Here is a 15,888-nt window from a genome sequence, read left to right on the forward strand (position 1 = left end):
AAAAAAAAAAAGAGAAATTCCCAGGTCCTGGAAGCTAAAATCCAGGTGAAAATCAGTAAAACCTGAATACTGGCCTCTCCAAAACCTGGGAATTCTTTGGAGAAAATCGGCGAATACCGAAAATGAAGGGCCTTATTCATAACACACTAGGACAGTCCTACCTCTAAAGAGCTAACTGTCTGAATTGACATGGCAAAGGGTAGCAGGAGATACAGTATTATTATCCACCTTACAGATAGGAACTGAGACCGTGTGATTAAGCAACTTGCCCAAGATCACACATGGAATCCGAGCCAGAGCTGTGAATTTGTCTCAGATGGGAGTCCCTCTCCATTGTCTCAACCACAGATCCATCCTTCCTCTTGGTGTGTAGGGAGTCAAAAAGATTACGTATGCACACATCGTGTCTTGGCATAACTAATACCATTCCCCTTACACTTGTCTCCAATATATTCCCATGTGCTTTTAGACTTGAAAGATTCTTTCCTTCCAGACCCCTGTTTCTCCCTGAAATCTCTCCCCGTGAAGTGCAGGGCAATGGTTTTTAGCCTACAAGGAGAACAGCTTATTTAAAAACAACTTACTCCTGACAAATAAACAATTGATCATTCCACCCGGGATTTGCATGGCACTGGCCACCTCTCTACAACTGCACAGTTGGCTGTCTTGTTTCATCTGGACTTTCTCGCTTTCCTTGTAACAACCCACTGGGATGCAGCCCTGAATCAGAGCAGGTTGTGTAGCTCCATGCCAGCTGTGATTTCTGACCCTTTAAAAACAAAGCACCATTGCCTGGATATCTGGTGTGATCTCTGTCGGAGAGTACCTTGGATCCATATCTCCTCTGCACCTTATATTGCAGCAGAAATACTGTTCCCCTCTGGGGGTGGGGGTTTCTGGTATGTATCGCTGCTAGCAGCGAGGCAGATGGCTAGCGCAGTATGCAAATCTCTCTTGCTGCGTCCCTGCAGTTTCTGGCTGAGCTCCCAGGGGCTTATTCCTCTTTGCGGGGGTGGGGGGGAACCCTCAATTGATTCCTTTTCTTTGCTTCCTCAAAAGCTGGCTCAAGGCTCCCTGAGCTGCCTGGAGCAATTGCAAGCCCGTCTTAATGCGAAGAGCTTTTGCCTTCTCTCCTTTCACTCTGCTGGCCTCAGAGGCTTCACTCGGAAAACTCTCTGCCAGCAGGGGAGGAGGGGTAGAGTGGGAACTAGCACTGAATCCTTTTGAAAAAGGCAGATCAAGCTCAATCCTGCTCCCAGGGATACCCCCAGTGCTGTTGCTGATCTCTCAGCTCTGCGAGTTGAATCGCTGCCCTTTGCTTGGGTGGGTCTCTCCGAAGGAGGGAAGGTCATGTGGGGAAGGGGAACTGGATGCAACTCCTCTCCTGTGCATCGGCTGTTCACGTGATTCAAAACACTTCCTGCCCCCAGGGCTTGACTGTGCTGCTGTCTCTATGCCCAGCCTTCTGACCTTAACAATGAGTGATTCCTCATGGCTTGAGGCTCCTTCCAGGCCACCCTTCACTGTGCAAACCCTCCACGTCAGTCTCCTAGCTCACCTCCCCCGTTACTTCTGTGTTCTTGAAATTTGGTGGTTTTCCAAGCCCTGTCGCTTCCCTTCATAAAGTGACACTTCCTTGACTGAGGATTTCCAGAGGGTTTGCTCGGAACCGTGTGGAGTCCTAGAGCCTGCTTCACCGCTGGAAATGGCAGAACTGACAGGCCATCAAACACAGGGAATTGTTCTCCACGGATTTGCTCGTGAGCCTTGGGAATCAGGGAAAGGCTCGCATCCATGGAGAACATGGCCAGCAAACCCATGCAAACTGAAATCAGTGGCTCCCTGCTCTCCACAGAGAAGGCTTTCCACTCCTCTCTGCAAAGCAGTGCCTTGGTCTCCTGTCCTGTTGGAGCCAGTTTGCTCCCTCCTGGTTTTGATAAATAACTTCTAATTGCTTCTAATAAAGTCTTACATTGTTCTTCAATGTTTTGTTCAAGGTCTCCCGCCAACGCCCGTCCAGCTCCTGTACCCTGTCTCCAGGTTCAGCAATGTCAAATCCCTCCAGCACCTTTGCCGCTTCCGGATCAGGCAACTCGTCCGCATAGATCACATCCCAGAGCTCCCACTGCCCAAGTACGTTCTCATGACCAGGGTGGGTGGAGAACTTTTTCTGGTTCTGGGCCTGGAATTTAGAGGGCCAATCTTAGCATCGCAGCCCCTTCCCTTTTCCTCCATTTCCCCCTCAGTACCATAAGCGACAGCTGTAGCAACCAGCCAGGCAGCTGTGCAAGAGGGAATCTGAGTAGCTGGGAAAGGGAGGGACATCGGGCAGGAGCAGCAATCTGCTTGCCAAGGTGAGGAGCTGTTGGAGCCGGGCCAGCAGGCCCAATGGCAGGTAGCAGCAGCAGATGAACAGGCAGGAGTGGTCGCTAGCTGACGAAGGGGTGTGGAGTCGGGTGAGGGCTCACTCTTCCGGCTGCTTTTCCTGTTCAGCGTTGGCTCCATTGGCCTTGGGTTGGGCGGCTGGAGGAATCTGTCTGTAACTCTTTCAATGCTCTGACTCCCGGCTAAGGTGTCTGCCCCTGCCCTTTCCAGGCCTTTGATCTCCTACATCCGGAAGTTCTATTACTACGACCCCCAAGAGGAGGTGTATCTGTCACTGAAGGAAGCGCAGCTGATTTCAAAACAGAAGCAGGAGACTGAATCGTCGACGTAGCCAGGCTGCCTCGCCCATCTTGTCGCTGTCGTGGACGGTAAAATGAGTGTTGCCACCCCAACTGTTGTTCCATGCAGTTTTAAAAAAAAAAAAAAATCCTCGGTGTTCTGTCATGGCAGCGAAAATGCAAGGAACTCCCAGCCAGGAGCTCAAGGCTTATTCTTGCCAACCCGGGACTATTCTGGGATTTGTTCCACTGGGTCTCTTGGTTAGTATGTAGGAAAATAACAATGTTCTGGTGTGTTGCATCTCTGATAGGGCTTGGATGGGAGACTTGGAATACCAGTTGCTTTAGGTGGTGGTAAGTCCTGCCTCCAGTCTTCAAGAAGACAGGTCTAGGGCCTGTCAACAGCAATACCTTAGCTGCCCAGCTGTTGGCACAGTACACAGAGGTGATCTAACTAACCCGGGACCCAAATCACATAGGACTTGATGAGCACATTGGAAGTCAGTGCAGCATACAGAGCTGTTCCCCCACACACACACACACACACACACACACACACACACACACACACACACACACACACACACACACACACACACACACACACACACACACACACACACACACACACACACACACACACACACACACACACACACACACACACACACACACACACACACACACACACACACACACACACACACACACACGGTCAGGGAGTGAACTCAGGCAGCTGCTGCAGTAAGAAGGAAGTTGCAATCCAGGAACTAGCGGGTGGGGAGAGAATACCTGCTCTGTAGTGAGAGGTTTTCTGCATTTCAGCGGGTGCAGCTGAAAGCTTGATGGTAGCCTCCAGTGTTGGGGGACAGGAAGGTTGGGAGATGCCTCTCCTTCTCTACAGCACTATTTTCAGGCGGTTGCAAAAGCAGATTGTTGGAGAGAATTGATTAACTGGGGAATTAATTAATCTAAGATTATTCTCCCAGTGCCCGAGTGGACTGACCTCCGCTAATTTATCTTCCTGTGAAGCTCCTTGGCATATCAGTGTATGCAGAGGAATTCTAATGTCTCTTTAAATGGTATTAAAGTCGGGGAGGAGCGATTACTAGAGATCTGAGTTGGAGGCAGTGATTAGGCTTGGTATTAACTGCTCACACAGTTAAATTAAATTTCAGCCATGCTGCCTTGGCTGCCTTTTCCCGTGGGCTGTCACAGTGCTGGGGTGCGGGGTTAAGCCCCGGCACAATGCACTGTATCATGCGTGGGACACAGTTACCTTTTCCTTTCCCCTTTCTTTAATCTAGAGGGTTAAAGGGTCTGATTCTGCACCGTGTCTCCAAGAAGTGCAGTGCAGACCAGGGGGAGGGGGATAGGTAGCTCTATGCCTCCTTTGGGCCCTCCAGATTCTAAGCTTCTCCAGGGATCAAAACGGCCCTGGCCCAAAGCAGTAGCCCAGCCCCGTTTCCCTATAGCCTGCAGCTCTGTCAAAAATCCCTGCAGCGCCGGCTCTGAAAGCTCCATCCCAGCACGCCATCTCTACTGATGCTTGCAAGGAGTGGGCAGCGCTGGATTGTTTGTGGCAGCCGTATGCTGTCTGCCCTGGGGGGGTGCTCTCTTGGTCCATTGTGGCTCATTAACTGCCCTAGGCACCACTGGAGCAGAGAGAGGACAGGATCTATCCCCATGTGCACGTCATAAGATTATACTTGATGATGGAAGGTGGGTGCTAGGCCTGTATCAAACCTGCACGGTGAAAATCAAGAGCAGAGCAAAGGCTGGGGGAGGCCGTCTAGCCTTCCTCCAACTTTGAGAGGAAATGTCGGGTGCGTGGTGTGCCCGGGTGACTAGCACAGTGCTAACTGGCGTTACAGTCCCCCAGGCTTAGCTCTAAGAATCCCAACGATAGGCCTGTCCTAGCTGGTTTAGGCCTCCGTGCATAGAGCGAGGCACGTGCCGGATCTTGTTTCCGGGTGGGGGTTGGTGACGAAGTCTCTGTCACGGCCAGATTCTAGGGTGGGATTTGAAGCTGACACAGGGAAAGAACAAGTTAGGAATTACATAGACAAATTCGATGTCTTTCATCAGGCCGTGCTGACTTGAGCACACACTATTAAAAAGAGGAATAAGGACCAGCCAGGGGATTATAGACTAGTCAGATTAATTTTAGTACCCAGAACAATAATGGAGCAAATGATCAAACAGTCGGTTTATAATCACCTAGAAAGATAATAAGATGAAAGTAACAGTCAGCATGGATTGTTACCCTGTGCAAAAAGGATATTAGGTTGGTTTGACACTGTAGGGCTTCCCTGAGTCCCTACAGTCTGCTGCCTCTGCTGAAGTGGTAAGCCTTGTACCTGGCTTCCTGTAGGTCACATGCCTACAGTTGGTCATGTGACTGACCTCAGCTCCCAGTTGTAAAGGGCCCACGGCGGTGACAGGTGTGCGGGGGTGCCTGCATGTGTCCCCAAAGCCCAGGGCCCTGTTACAGAAGCTGCTGAGCCCTTAGTTCAGTATTGCTCCCTCTTGTTTATATGAGAGGGGCAGGTGTTTTATGGGAATGGCTTTTTTTTGCCCTGGAAAAAAATTTGCAAGTGTCGTAGAGTCTTATTGGATTGCGTGCGTGTTCCCTGAGATGCATTAGCTAGGGCACGCTCCATATTTCCACTTGAAAGTAAATACATTTTGGTTCCTTACCCAGCACCTTTTAGCCTGGCTAAGGGCTTCTCTAGCTGGGCTGTCAAAGCAGAGCTGGAGTACACTCAGACTAAAGCAACTGCTTGTTTTATGCTGGAGGCTAGTGCTGGCGTGGCATCTTTCTCCTCTCCAAAGTCAAAAGGAGAGCTAGAGATGAGATGGGCAGATCTGTCTGATAGTGTGGGGGCGGAGGCGCCTATCTGGGAATCAAGGTGTGAGGTAGCTCAGGATATATAATTACCTGTAATCTAACCCCTTGAAGGCAAGAGCAAAGCTTCCAGGAAAAAGCTGTCAGTGCTGGTATCCAGGTGGTGAACAAACAAGTCATTAACTGACCTGCCCTGATCTTGCCGAGGAGTGGAGTGAAGTAGTTCTACCTCTGATTTGGCTGAGCCGTGTTGTTTTCTCTTTATCTTACTCCTTATCCACATTGCTGTCTCTGCCCCATGGAAGTTCCCATGCTTCCCTTTGCATTCCTGTACCAGCGCAGCGCTCTCCTGTGGGAGTCTCTGATCTGCACTGGATTCTCCATGTGAAGCAGCTTGACTTAATTCTTTTCCTCTTCTCTCTCCCATTAGGAATTGGCTTGCCGAGACCCTGTAGCAAAGAACTGACGCATAGCTACAACGGAAAGGAAGCGCAAGAAGGGGAAGCCTGCCTCTGCAGTAGTGACTTCTGCTCTCAAGCTCTCTTGTCCTCTGAAGAGGATTCAGGACTCCTAAGAAGCACAGCAGTATGGAAATGGGAGCTCTGGCTCCCGGCTTGGGGAAGGGGCCTCGGGCAGCAAACGAACTGGATCCCGGACTCCTCGCAGAATGAAGAATGTCATGGCGCTATTTACGATTTACGTTTTATTTTTGATGTTTCCATTTCTCAGCATGGGAAATATTGTCTTAAGAGCAGCTGGATTTTGCTACACTGCAGATTCAAGGGGTGAGGGAAGAGAGGAATCCCACAGCGAGATCATCCAATCCAGCCCTCCTGGTAAAACTGCTCTTTGGCTACCACCCATGTGGCTGCGGCCAAAGGGCTGCTGGGAAGCAGGCTGAGCCAGATTCATGTGCAGCTATGTAGAATAATTGGGGGGAAGGGGGGGGCGAGGAGGCGCTAGAACTCTAAACCGTGCGCAGCTGCATAGATCCTGTGCTTCCTAGGAGACTGAGCGAGAGCCAAACCTAGCCTCAAGTAGCCGAGTTTTGCTCCTGGATTTCAGGGTGATCCTGTGCGCTTTCACATCCTACCCGAGAAGGGGAACAGTGTGTGCTCCATTCAAACGTTCTGAAGCCTTCTGCCAGTGGACTAGCTTGTAGCATGGTCGGGCAAGAGGCAATCAGCCACCTAGCAAAGGCCAGAAGATCCAGCCCAAGAGTTTTTCAAGCTTAAAGCCCTTTACAATTCCTCCCGTCGTAGCCATGGAATCGAGCAAAGCTGTCGCCATGGTTGTCTAAATTCCAACAACCCATGAGCCAAGGGCATCCCTGCCTCACTGAAGTAGTCTCAGCGGTGCCGAGCCATGGGGTGTTTTGTTATTGCCTTTGTGCTGCCGGTTCCCAAAAGCTGTGAATGGAAATGGCTTTTTAATCACAGAAGCTGTGTCGAATCCTGACCGCTCAATTGCTAAGGCACATTGTGGGGCATCTTTCAGACTCAACAGACAAGAACAAATGTTTGACCCTGGGCCCTGGATGATTCAGGAGAGACGGATAATCCCAACATACTTGGAGACAGCGTTCCTGATCTTCCAGTGAATTTGATGCTCTATATTTCTAGCCTCTCTTGTGATGCGCTAGAATGTGGTGATCTGTGAATATTGCAGCCCAGCACAATTCTCGCCGATTGGACAGTAACAGGGAGAGCTAAAACATTGTTGCTTTTACTGCATTTGCCTGGTGGCTCCTAAATTTTCCATGGCTTACTGGGTTTGGTACTAGTAATAGCTCTAGATATCTCAAGGAGCCTGGTCTGTTGTCTTCACAGCGAAGGGGTGGTTTTCATGGCAAAACGTAGCGCCTGCCCTTTGATGTCGAGACCTTTTTAATGAAGGTTCTCTCTTCCAGTATATTTCAACTAAAAGTTCCTCTCCGAACGTGAGTGCTGCAAACCAGTTCTCCCGGCAGCATGGTGATCTGGAAGTTGTGATGTTTGTGTCTGACACTATGGATGTGGTTTTCTAACCTGGCAGTCCTTTCGCTGAGTTCCCCGTCTATTGGATGTAGCAGTTCATGAGCCTTTAGGATTTGCACCCTTCCTTGAGGAATGATCTACGTATTGAGGTTAGAGAGAGTAGCATATAGATCTTGAAAGCAGCCTCAAAAATCTGCCCCGCTCTCTGTAAAGAGCTCCTGTGGCGGGTTCTGGAGGCCGGGATTCTTTCCTTCCTATCTGACCGCCCCCATCTTGTACAAAGAGCTCAGCTTCACTTCCACGAGGCTTCAGCAACCTCTAGAAATACCTCATCTGAACACATTTGCTACTGAATCTGCATGCCATTCGTGGTTATCTATTTGGGCAGGCGGGTCACAGAGAGGGATAAATACCCCCTTAGACTAGCCATTTAGAGTACATCTGCATTGCCCCCCCAAACCCCCAAAAAAAATCTCCCTGCAGCAGTGAGTTCCAGAGCCCAGGGCCAGAAAGAGTAGTGTAGATGTCTCTGCTTGTGCAGGAGCTCAGGCTCAGAGACCCACCCCCCTCGTCAGATTTCAGACTCCAAGTGGGAACGGCTACACTGCTGTTTTTAGCCCCGTAGCATGAGCCAGAGTCAGTGGACCCAGGCTCCACTTCTTCGGGTTTTTTTGCGGTGTAGATGAAGCTCTGGTATGTCTTGTTCCCTTGTGAAATCTGAGCTCATTAGGTCCATAGCACAATATGACCCACTGATGAGGCCTCCAGAAGTTTAATCTTTAATAAATCCTACATCTCCCATCCCCCCCCGGGTCCTCCTCCACCAGCCGGAGATTTGCGGCTCACGTATAGTCGTGGGCATGGTTTAAGATTAAGGAGCACATGGCAAGTTGGGACGAATGCTCTAAAGCCTGAAAATCCAGCCGTGCCACTTGGATGCATAAGATTAATTGCATCTTCCCTTGCAGTGGGAGGTGGCCTAGATGTGACCGAGATACCTAGATGTGTAGCCCCTCCAGCCTCGTTACAGCTCATCCTAACCATGTATTGTGAATCCAAATGTCGAATCTCCAGCGAATTTATACACTGGAAAAACATCTGCTTCCCTGGAGTAACTGTGAAGGAGGGTCTGACATCTTTGAAATGTCTAAACTTACGTGCAGCTGCAGAATAACAGTTCATTAACCTTCCTTCTAATTGGGCATCTCTGCAAGACACTGGAATGGGAGAGCAATGCGGACTGCGAAGGGGCTGGCTGTTGGATTCAGGTGGCCCCTTATTTTCCACTATCCATGTGGAACACCTGCAACCCAACATGGGTCTGGAGGTTTTGTGGATCTGCTCTTAAAGGGGGAGACAGACACTTATCCCCTTCCTAAATTCTGAAGCGGTCTGTGCTGTTTCCCACATATCTCCCACCCAGTTCTTTCTGGAGCAGATAAAGATTCAAGCTGTCAAATTGATGCTGGATTTGGAGAAGCAAGGTGGAGAGTTAAATAGCCAGGCTGGAAGAAGAGGAGGAAATGCATTTGGAATGGCCAAACACTGAAATAACCCATAGAGTGCGCTGCTATTCCTGAATGGGGTTACTGGGGATGGGGAGGAGTGGGTGAGGAGAGTAAAAACGCACAAATCTACGCCGCAGCCTTGGCTGGTTTAAAGAGAAATGATGATCTCAACTATTCTGACCTCTTCATTCTCTGGCATGTTTTAATTCTCCACTTCCATCTCCTTTTTTAAGCTCAGTGCAACTATTGAAGACTTATTCCTGCTGAGCCATTGAGTCCTAGGGCAGGTCAGGTACATGAAACATCAGGAGCAGTCCAAGAAGCAACATCACATTTTGTAATACAGTTGCATCTGTCTATGCTCTGCTGTAATCCTCCTCAAAAAGGACTTCCCCATGGGCTGTTTGGCAATTTTTGCTGGTACTTGAAACTTGAACGCTGCGGCGGGCGAGCTTTCTAGCCGGATGGTGGTCAGCTGACGAGGGCTTTGGAGGCTACCCTCTGTGGCTTGAATCCTTGAACTGCTGGTCAGGATTGCTTTATTGTCTCTGCCTTGCGCCAGGGATTCCTTGGTATGGAATGTAATGCTGTCTGCCCCTGAGCATAGGAGGTACCTCTGCTAATGGGAACCTCAGTCTTACCAACTAATATCCCTAAAGCACCTTGCAAGAGTCAGAAGCTTAACACAATTTTAATAGCCCATCCTTTTCCGTGGAGAAACGAACAAGGCTTTACCTGTCAGCAGGTTTCTCTGGGCAAGTATAATTTGTGAGGCTCAACTTTAGTTGGCTTCGACAATAGGAAACGCCACCAAACTGTTGCCACGCTTGCAGGATTCTGCATGCTACATCTTTAAATGGGCTAATCTGAAGCATATCTTTCTGTTCTTATGCAAGATCATTGTATTGATCCGTGCTGAACGGAGGCAGGTGTAGCCGCAGCACAGGTTCAGCTGCCATCTGAAAGCAGCAGATGGGTGCAAGGGTGACAGCGTGCTGAACGCCTGCCTTATAATGTTATCCCCACCTCCACATTTCTCCGGCCTAGCCAAGCAAAGGGAGGCTCAGGTACTGGATACTCATTCGGCCTGTTTCTCACTTGGATAACATTCTCTACACCCTGGCAGTAAATGAGAACTCTTGAAGTCCATATTTAAAAGAAGCTTGATGTCTATCTTGAAAGCACCTCTTCTCACTCCGTGACTAAGTGTCTGAGCTGGTAGCTCTTCCTGCTGGAGGGATGGGAACTTCATAGACTCCAGCAGCAGGTGTAAACTTTTTTTTTTTTTGCTGCTCCAGTTCAGAGACTGCCAGTCTTGGGTGGAATGGGCAGCACCATTTCCTTTAAGTGGGCCTTGTCCTCCTTTGCTGGATGTGGCAGGCCTGTGGGTAGAGATCTTAGAGGTGACCTGTTCCTAGTCCTCATTTTGTCAATGATCCCCATCCCTGTGTAGGGAGGAAAATTTCACATTCGTATCCCTATGGGAATTCCTTGTTTTCTGTGTAGGTTAGTGGATTTATCTAGATTTAAAGGGACACAATCAACTTGATTCTTTTAAAGTTACTTCGAGTGTTCTTTAGTGTCGTGATCTGATTCCTTTAAGCAAAAGTAAGTTAAGTTTATCAATAGGATTATATGACGGGTTTGCCTGTGATAGCAGGGGACTGGATGAGATGACCTGGGGCACCTTTCAGTCCTTTAACCATGGGTTTTTTCTGCTGCAGATTATTAGGGCCCTGTTTAGTAAGGGAGAATTTGACTATTGATGGGTTAGGAGTGATGGACAGTGAAATTAACTATATATAACGTGCTGTCAAATGCACAAATTAAACTTGGAAGAAATCTCTTCCGTGATCTTCTCCAGCATGCCAATCTTCGATTTTGTAACTACAGCTGGTATCAAATTTCCAGTCAAAAATATTTGTATTTGAAATTGACAAGATCCCTTTAAACATAGCTAGTTCAAACACCAGATTTGTCCTATTACATACATGGCCGTCTTTCTTTTCACTGCAGCCATGTCTGTAGGTAGACGACTTGACTTGCTCCTAGGGAGTAAACCTTTTTAGTGTTTAAAAAAAAAAAAAAAAGAAAAGCAACTGTTTTCATAGCATCAGAGGCAATTTACTTATGAGACCGACGTGATGTGAATGTAGCTCTGACAGTAGATTGGCAGGAAGAGGGAAGAAAATAGCTGATGTCCCTAGTGCAGACACTCACTAGTGAGACATTCATTGAGGAAGTCAGCTGTCAGCGCTACAGTTAAAGCAGGATTTGAACTGTGGGGCTCTCACACTTATAAGTCTAAAACGAAGAGTGTGGAAATTTTGAAGACCTCGTCTGTGGAGGGGAAAAGCTGCAAGGAGGCTGAGCTCAAAATCAAATGGTGTTTCAAGTATTTGGCTCTCTTCAAACCCAGAACTGATTGCAAATCACTGTCCCACGTCCCTTACATTGAATTCAGTATGGCTGGTCTAATCAAGCTGCTCTCAGGAGGCAATGGAATGCAGTTTATGCATTCCTACTCCAGCGGCGTGAGCCCTGATGCTGGGAGGTATTGGGAAGCACCCTCAGTCCCAGATCAAATCAGTGGAAGCTGGGTGTTCATACAGATGTGGCTCCTTTATGCCTTGTCTAAAGATGCACGTGTAGTTACACGGCTATAACCCTCCATATGGCCACGAATGCCAGAATCAGTGGATTTCTCAGTTTAGTTCATTGCTTGGGAAGAGGTTGAAAGATTTTTCCCATCTAGGCAAGGCCTTAGTCATCAGAGCCTCTTAGTTTTGGCTGTTCTTGAGAATCAGGCCTGGTCTACACGCAGTTAAAACAGTGCTACTCCACATGCAGATATACCAGTATAAAGGCACTTACGAAATAACATAGGCAAGCCCCTACAGAAATACAATATATTGGTGTAATTTGTATCATCATAATGCATTGGCCCACCAGGGCCCCGTGGTCTTAGCTGCTGTAAAAATAGATGCTCCTTGCCCTCAAAGAACTTAGTCTAGCAGGAGAAAGTTGCACTGATATAAGTTGAATCAGCTTTTTAAATGGAGAATGAAACCACTGCAAAAGGCTGTCTGGATGCTATTTTTTGGATGGCTTCATTTCAGGTTAAACCTCAGTAAGCCCCTCATCTACAGAAATAAAAGCTTCCAACACAGTCTTTTTTACACTGATTTAGGGAAATCAGTTTAAATTCATGCCTGACGCTGTACTGGTGCAAGAAAGTTTTCAGTTCACGTCAGGAGTTAGCCGCTCATTGGGCGGAAAGAGCGGAAGCCGAAGGTTGGGTGTAGCTGCAGCTGGGTTGTCGTGACCTCTGATGCTAGGGAGGAAATTTCAAGGAACAAAAACCATTTTTTTAAAAAAAATCCTCAACTCTTCCAGGCACGTGGCACCACAGTTACACGTCCAGCATTTGCCCTAAACGTGTTCTTTCCTGCTCAGGGGCCTGTGACAGTGTGCTCCTCTGGCAATCGGGGCTGGCACCTCTTTGCTGATACCAGCCAGGCACATGGTCGTGTATCTTGTAGGATAGACAAGTGCATAAGCTCCGTGCAGAGGCTTACACAGCTGTTCGTGTCTGAGCAGGATGGGGGAATTCTAGTGCAGGTGATCCCCAGCAGTGGGATTTTTCTGGCTCGCTGTAGGGTTGGCAGTGAGGGAATCCAGGCAGCGGAAGTTGCTGCAGGGGTCATGTAACTGGCTAAACATACAGGGCATGGGAGGAACTGGCTTGTCCTTTCTTGATTCTTCAAAATGTATCAATAAAGCCTGAGGTTTGGCTTGTATCTCACCATTAAAATCACTGTCAGGTCTGGCTCCTCCCTGTTGGAGAACTCTTTGGAGGTCTTGGATGTGCATTCAGCCGTCTCAGCTTTCAGTTGAATTCTAAACCAATTAAGTGCTTCATAGGGTTTTTGAAAACACCCTGAATAGAAATCCCTTCCCCTTTTCAAACAGATTTCAATTCGTTGACAGCTGATGCCATAATCTTAGTTGCCCATAGGGTCTTCCAGGTAAGACCAGGTAGAAAAGACCTGAAATTCTAATCTATAAATTACAGGCAGTTGAGCCCTAAGGGGACAGCATACTCTGCTGCGTGTTAGAACTGGTTTCTGTCTCTGCCACAGACTTGCAGCTGTGTGACCTTGGGCAAGTCTCTTAAATGCTGTGCCTGATTCCCTAGCTGTAAAACAGGGCTAATGATGCTTCCTTTTAAAGTGCTTTGAGATGAAAAACGCTGTAGGTGCTAATCAAGAAAAATGCAGGCAAAATCTTTCTTTAAAAAAACAAAAACTTCCAAGCCTTAATACAAAGAAGCAAAAAAGGGGCCCAAACCCTAACTTCTCTTTGCACGTCACTTTTAAAAACGTGACCATTCACTAAAACACTGGAGTTACCGCCTATTTTTTAAAAAAAAAATTGAGTTTATGTAGACAAATATCTACTGTATTTTATCTTGATTGATTTCAGTCAAAGCAGCATGCAAAATTCTTGCATAGCTCAAAGATTCTGACTCGTGGGCAATCTAGATAAGGAACTTTTCTCTCCTGTGTGCAGTATGTTGTGAGACAAATGGATAAAAGCTTCTGCTCTGACTCGTTTCCAAGCCCGGGACTCTTTCACCACCATCCAGCAGAAATGCAGCTTTGCTTAATTTTTTGGTCTTTTTTTTTTTTTTTTTTTTTGCTTAATTTATTAAAATAGTTGCTGTATAATTTATTTTCATAAACTGTATAAAAAGTTACTCAATGGGAAACAGACTTGCAGGCCAATCTTAAAGTCTTTTGATATAAACATAACAAACGCACTTGGTGTGTGTTTGGTTATTTTTTTGGGGGGTGGGAGATGGAAGCTGGGTGTGTCTATGGATTAATTCCAGAAGGGGTTTGTCTGTATATATTGTATTAATAGGCAAGGTTGGCCTCTTGTATGGAAACATTAGTAACTGCTGCAGATCTTGTCCAGGAAGCTGGTGTAAAATTCTCAGTTTTTTTGTAAATTGTCAGTGAGGGAGACCTCTGACTTTTGTGTTTGTAACTCCATTTCTATTGTCGTTTCAAACAATGGGGTTTTTTGGTTGGGGGGGGGGCAAGGGGATTTGAAATAAAATGTTTAGAAATTGTTTCACAGACTGTCTGCAGAGATTTCTCTCCCATCCAGGAGCACTGTCCATTGTGGTTACTGTAACCCATCCCACGCAGCAGGACTCTGTTCCCCTCTAGCAGTGGCTACGAGTGGTTGAGCCTCTTTACTCCAGGAGCTGTAAGACGTCCAGGCCTGTTAGGAAGGGCTCTAGGATGCTCCTCACCCTCTGTATGTGACCCTTGGAAGGGGCAACGTGCCACACATCCACCTGCTGTTCTGTTCACACACCCCATGGTACCTTCTCCAGTGGCTAAGTGCCTGGAGTGAAGAGGACACTTCGGGCTACTCTGTCACTGTTTGGTGGTGGGTTTCTTGTATCTTTCTTTAAAGCCCCTGGCAGTGGCTGCCGTGGGAGATAAGGTGATGGACTGGTCTGATTCACTCCTAGAAAGAGGTGCAAAGGCAGTTCATCCCTTTCCAGGGCTCCTAGAACTTTTTCTCACACACTGAGGATCAATTCCATCATCTGTTCCCTTTTAAACTCCCCTGTCTTTGCAGGAGGAGGAGATGCTGACTTAAGTGTTCCTCTTCTAGCCAGTCATCTGCACTGCCACCTCCTGCTGTGAAATGCAGCAGCGCCTTACAGCTGGAGCTGTGCCCCCAGCACAGCGCCCCTCCTCGGGCATGGGGGGGGGGGGAGTTCTTTGCCCTAGGAGAGAGCTGTGTCTTCTGGGCCAGGGCCAAACACAGCTCTGCGTAAGAGCCCCAACTCTGCCACCGTCCTACTCCTCTGTTGTTCCTGCTGTGTGGGGCTGTCGACTGAGGTCCTGGATGTGAAGTCTCCTGCCCCCGCTGTAAATGGCTGAAGTAATGCCGAAAGTCCAGCTCTCCCCATTAGCGTCTTCAGAAAATGTCACGTGGCCCGTGCCCCTGTGTGCTGCTGCCAGCCCTGAGGACTGCAGGGACCCTCCCAGCCAGGGCCGTGCTGTCTGCCGGAGTCTGCACTGACTGCTCCAGAGCAGTGGCTGGGAGCTGCAGCAACGTGACCACAGACTAGGCGTGTGCCCAAAACTAGTCTCTGACGGCTCTTCACCTACCCTAGAGTGCCATTGAAGGCACCCATCACTGCAGACCTGATCTCTGTGCTTGGCTGAGGGTCGCCTTCCTTTCAGGGGGGTCGCTCCTTAAGGGAGCCCTGGAAGAGAACTAGGCAGCCTCCAACTTTCTCTGTTAAGCAGCTAGTATAGTTTCCTGGCAGGTGCTAGATGGGGCGACAGGGTGGCTTTCGCCCGCGCTGGCTGCTAGTCAGGTCTTGTCTATGCTAGCACTTAGGCCAGCAAACCTTTCCTCACTGGGGTTTGAAAAAAATGCCCCTGGGGTCCCCGTCCGCCCCCCACGACATGTTTTGCCCCCAGACGCCTTTATGTAGCTGCGTTTCTCCCGCCGACGTAACACAACCACCTAAACGCGCCGCAGTCGCTGGTGGCGGGAGAGCGCTCTCCCCTCGATGTAACCCTGCTACACCAGTGCTTACACCAGCGCAATGTATGTCACTGGCGGGGTTCACACCCCAGAGCCACACAACTTTTGCTGGCATAAGTGCTAGTGTAGACAAGGCCCTGGTCTCTTCACAGTAGCTCCCTTCCCAGGGACTCCCCGAGTCACGTCTTGTTCTCTCCCCAGCTCCAGATGCTCGGCAGCGCAGCTCCTTGCTGGCCTAGGGGAAGCCATGGGGCTAAAACATCAGCAAACAGATGTGCGGGGGAGTGACTTTGTGCTGGACACAGTGGGCC

At 48.6% G+C, this 15,888-nt stretch overlaps 1 protein-coding gene across 2 annotated transcripts in view; it reads left to right on the forward strand.

Moving 5' to 3' along the window:
- SOCS7 (suppressor of cytokine signaling 7) overlaps positions 1 to 15,057 on the forward strand; it is a 37,500-nt gene extending 22,443 nt beyond the window's left edge. For both annotated transcript variants that reach the window (XM_067541170.1, XM_067541171.1), the window contains 3 exons: positions 1,998 to 2,133; positions 2,596 to 2,753; positions 5,942 to 15,057. In XM_067541170.1, the coding sequence (XP_067397271.1) occupies positions 1,998 to 2,133; positions 2,596 to 2,716 (257 nt within the window). In that variant the 3' untranslated portion in view covers positions 2,717 to 2,753; positions 5,942 to 15,057. The remainder of the gene's footprint in view (positions 1 to 1,997; positions 2,134 to 2,595; positions 2,754 to 5,941) is intronic.
- The last annotated feature ends 831 nt before the right edge of the window (positions 15,058 to 15,888 follow it).

The sequence above is a fragment of the Emydura macquarii genome, unplaced genomic scaffold (genome assembly GCF_026122565.2).
Source record: "Emydura macquarii macquarii isolate MOO-44397 ecotype Brisbane River unplaced genomic scaffold, CSIRO-AGI_Emac_v2 contig_629, whole genome shotgun sequence".
In the NCBI taxonomy this organism is placed as follows: Eukaryota; Metazoa; Chordata; order Testudines; family Chelidae; genus Emydura; species Emydura macquarii.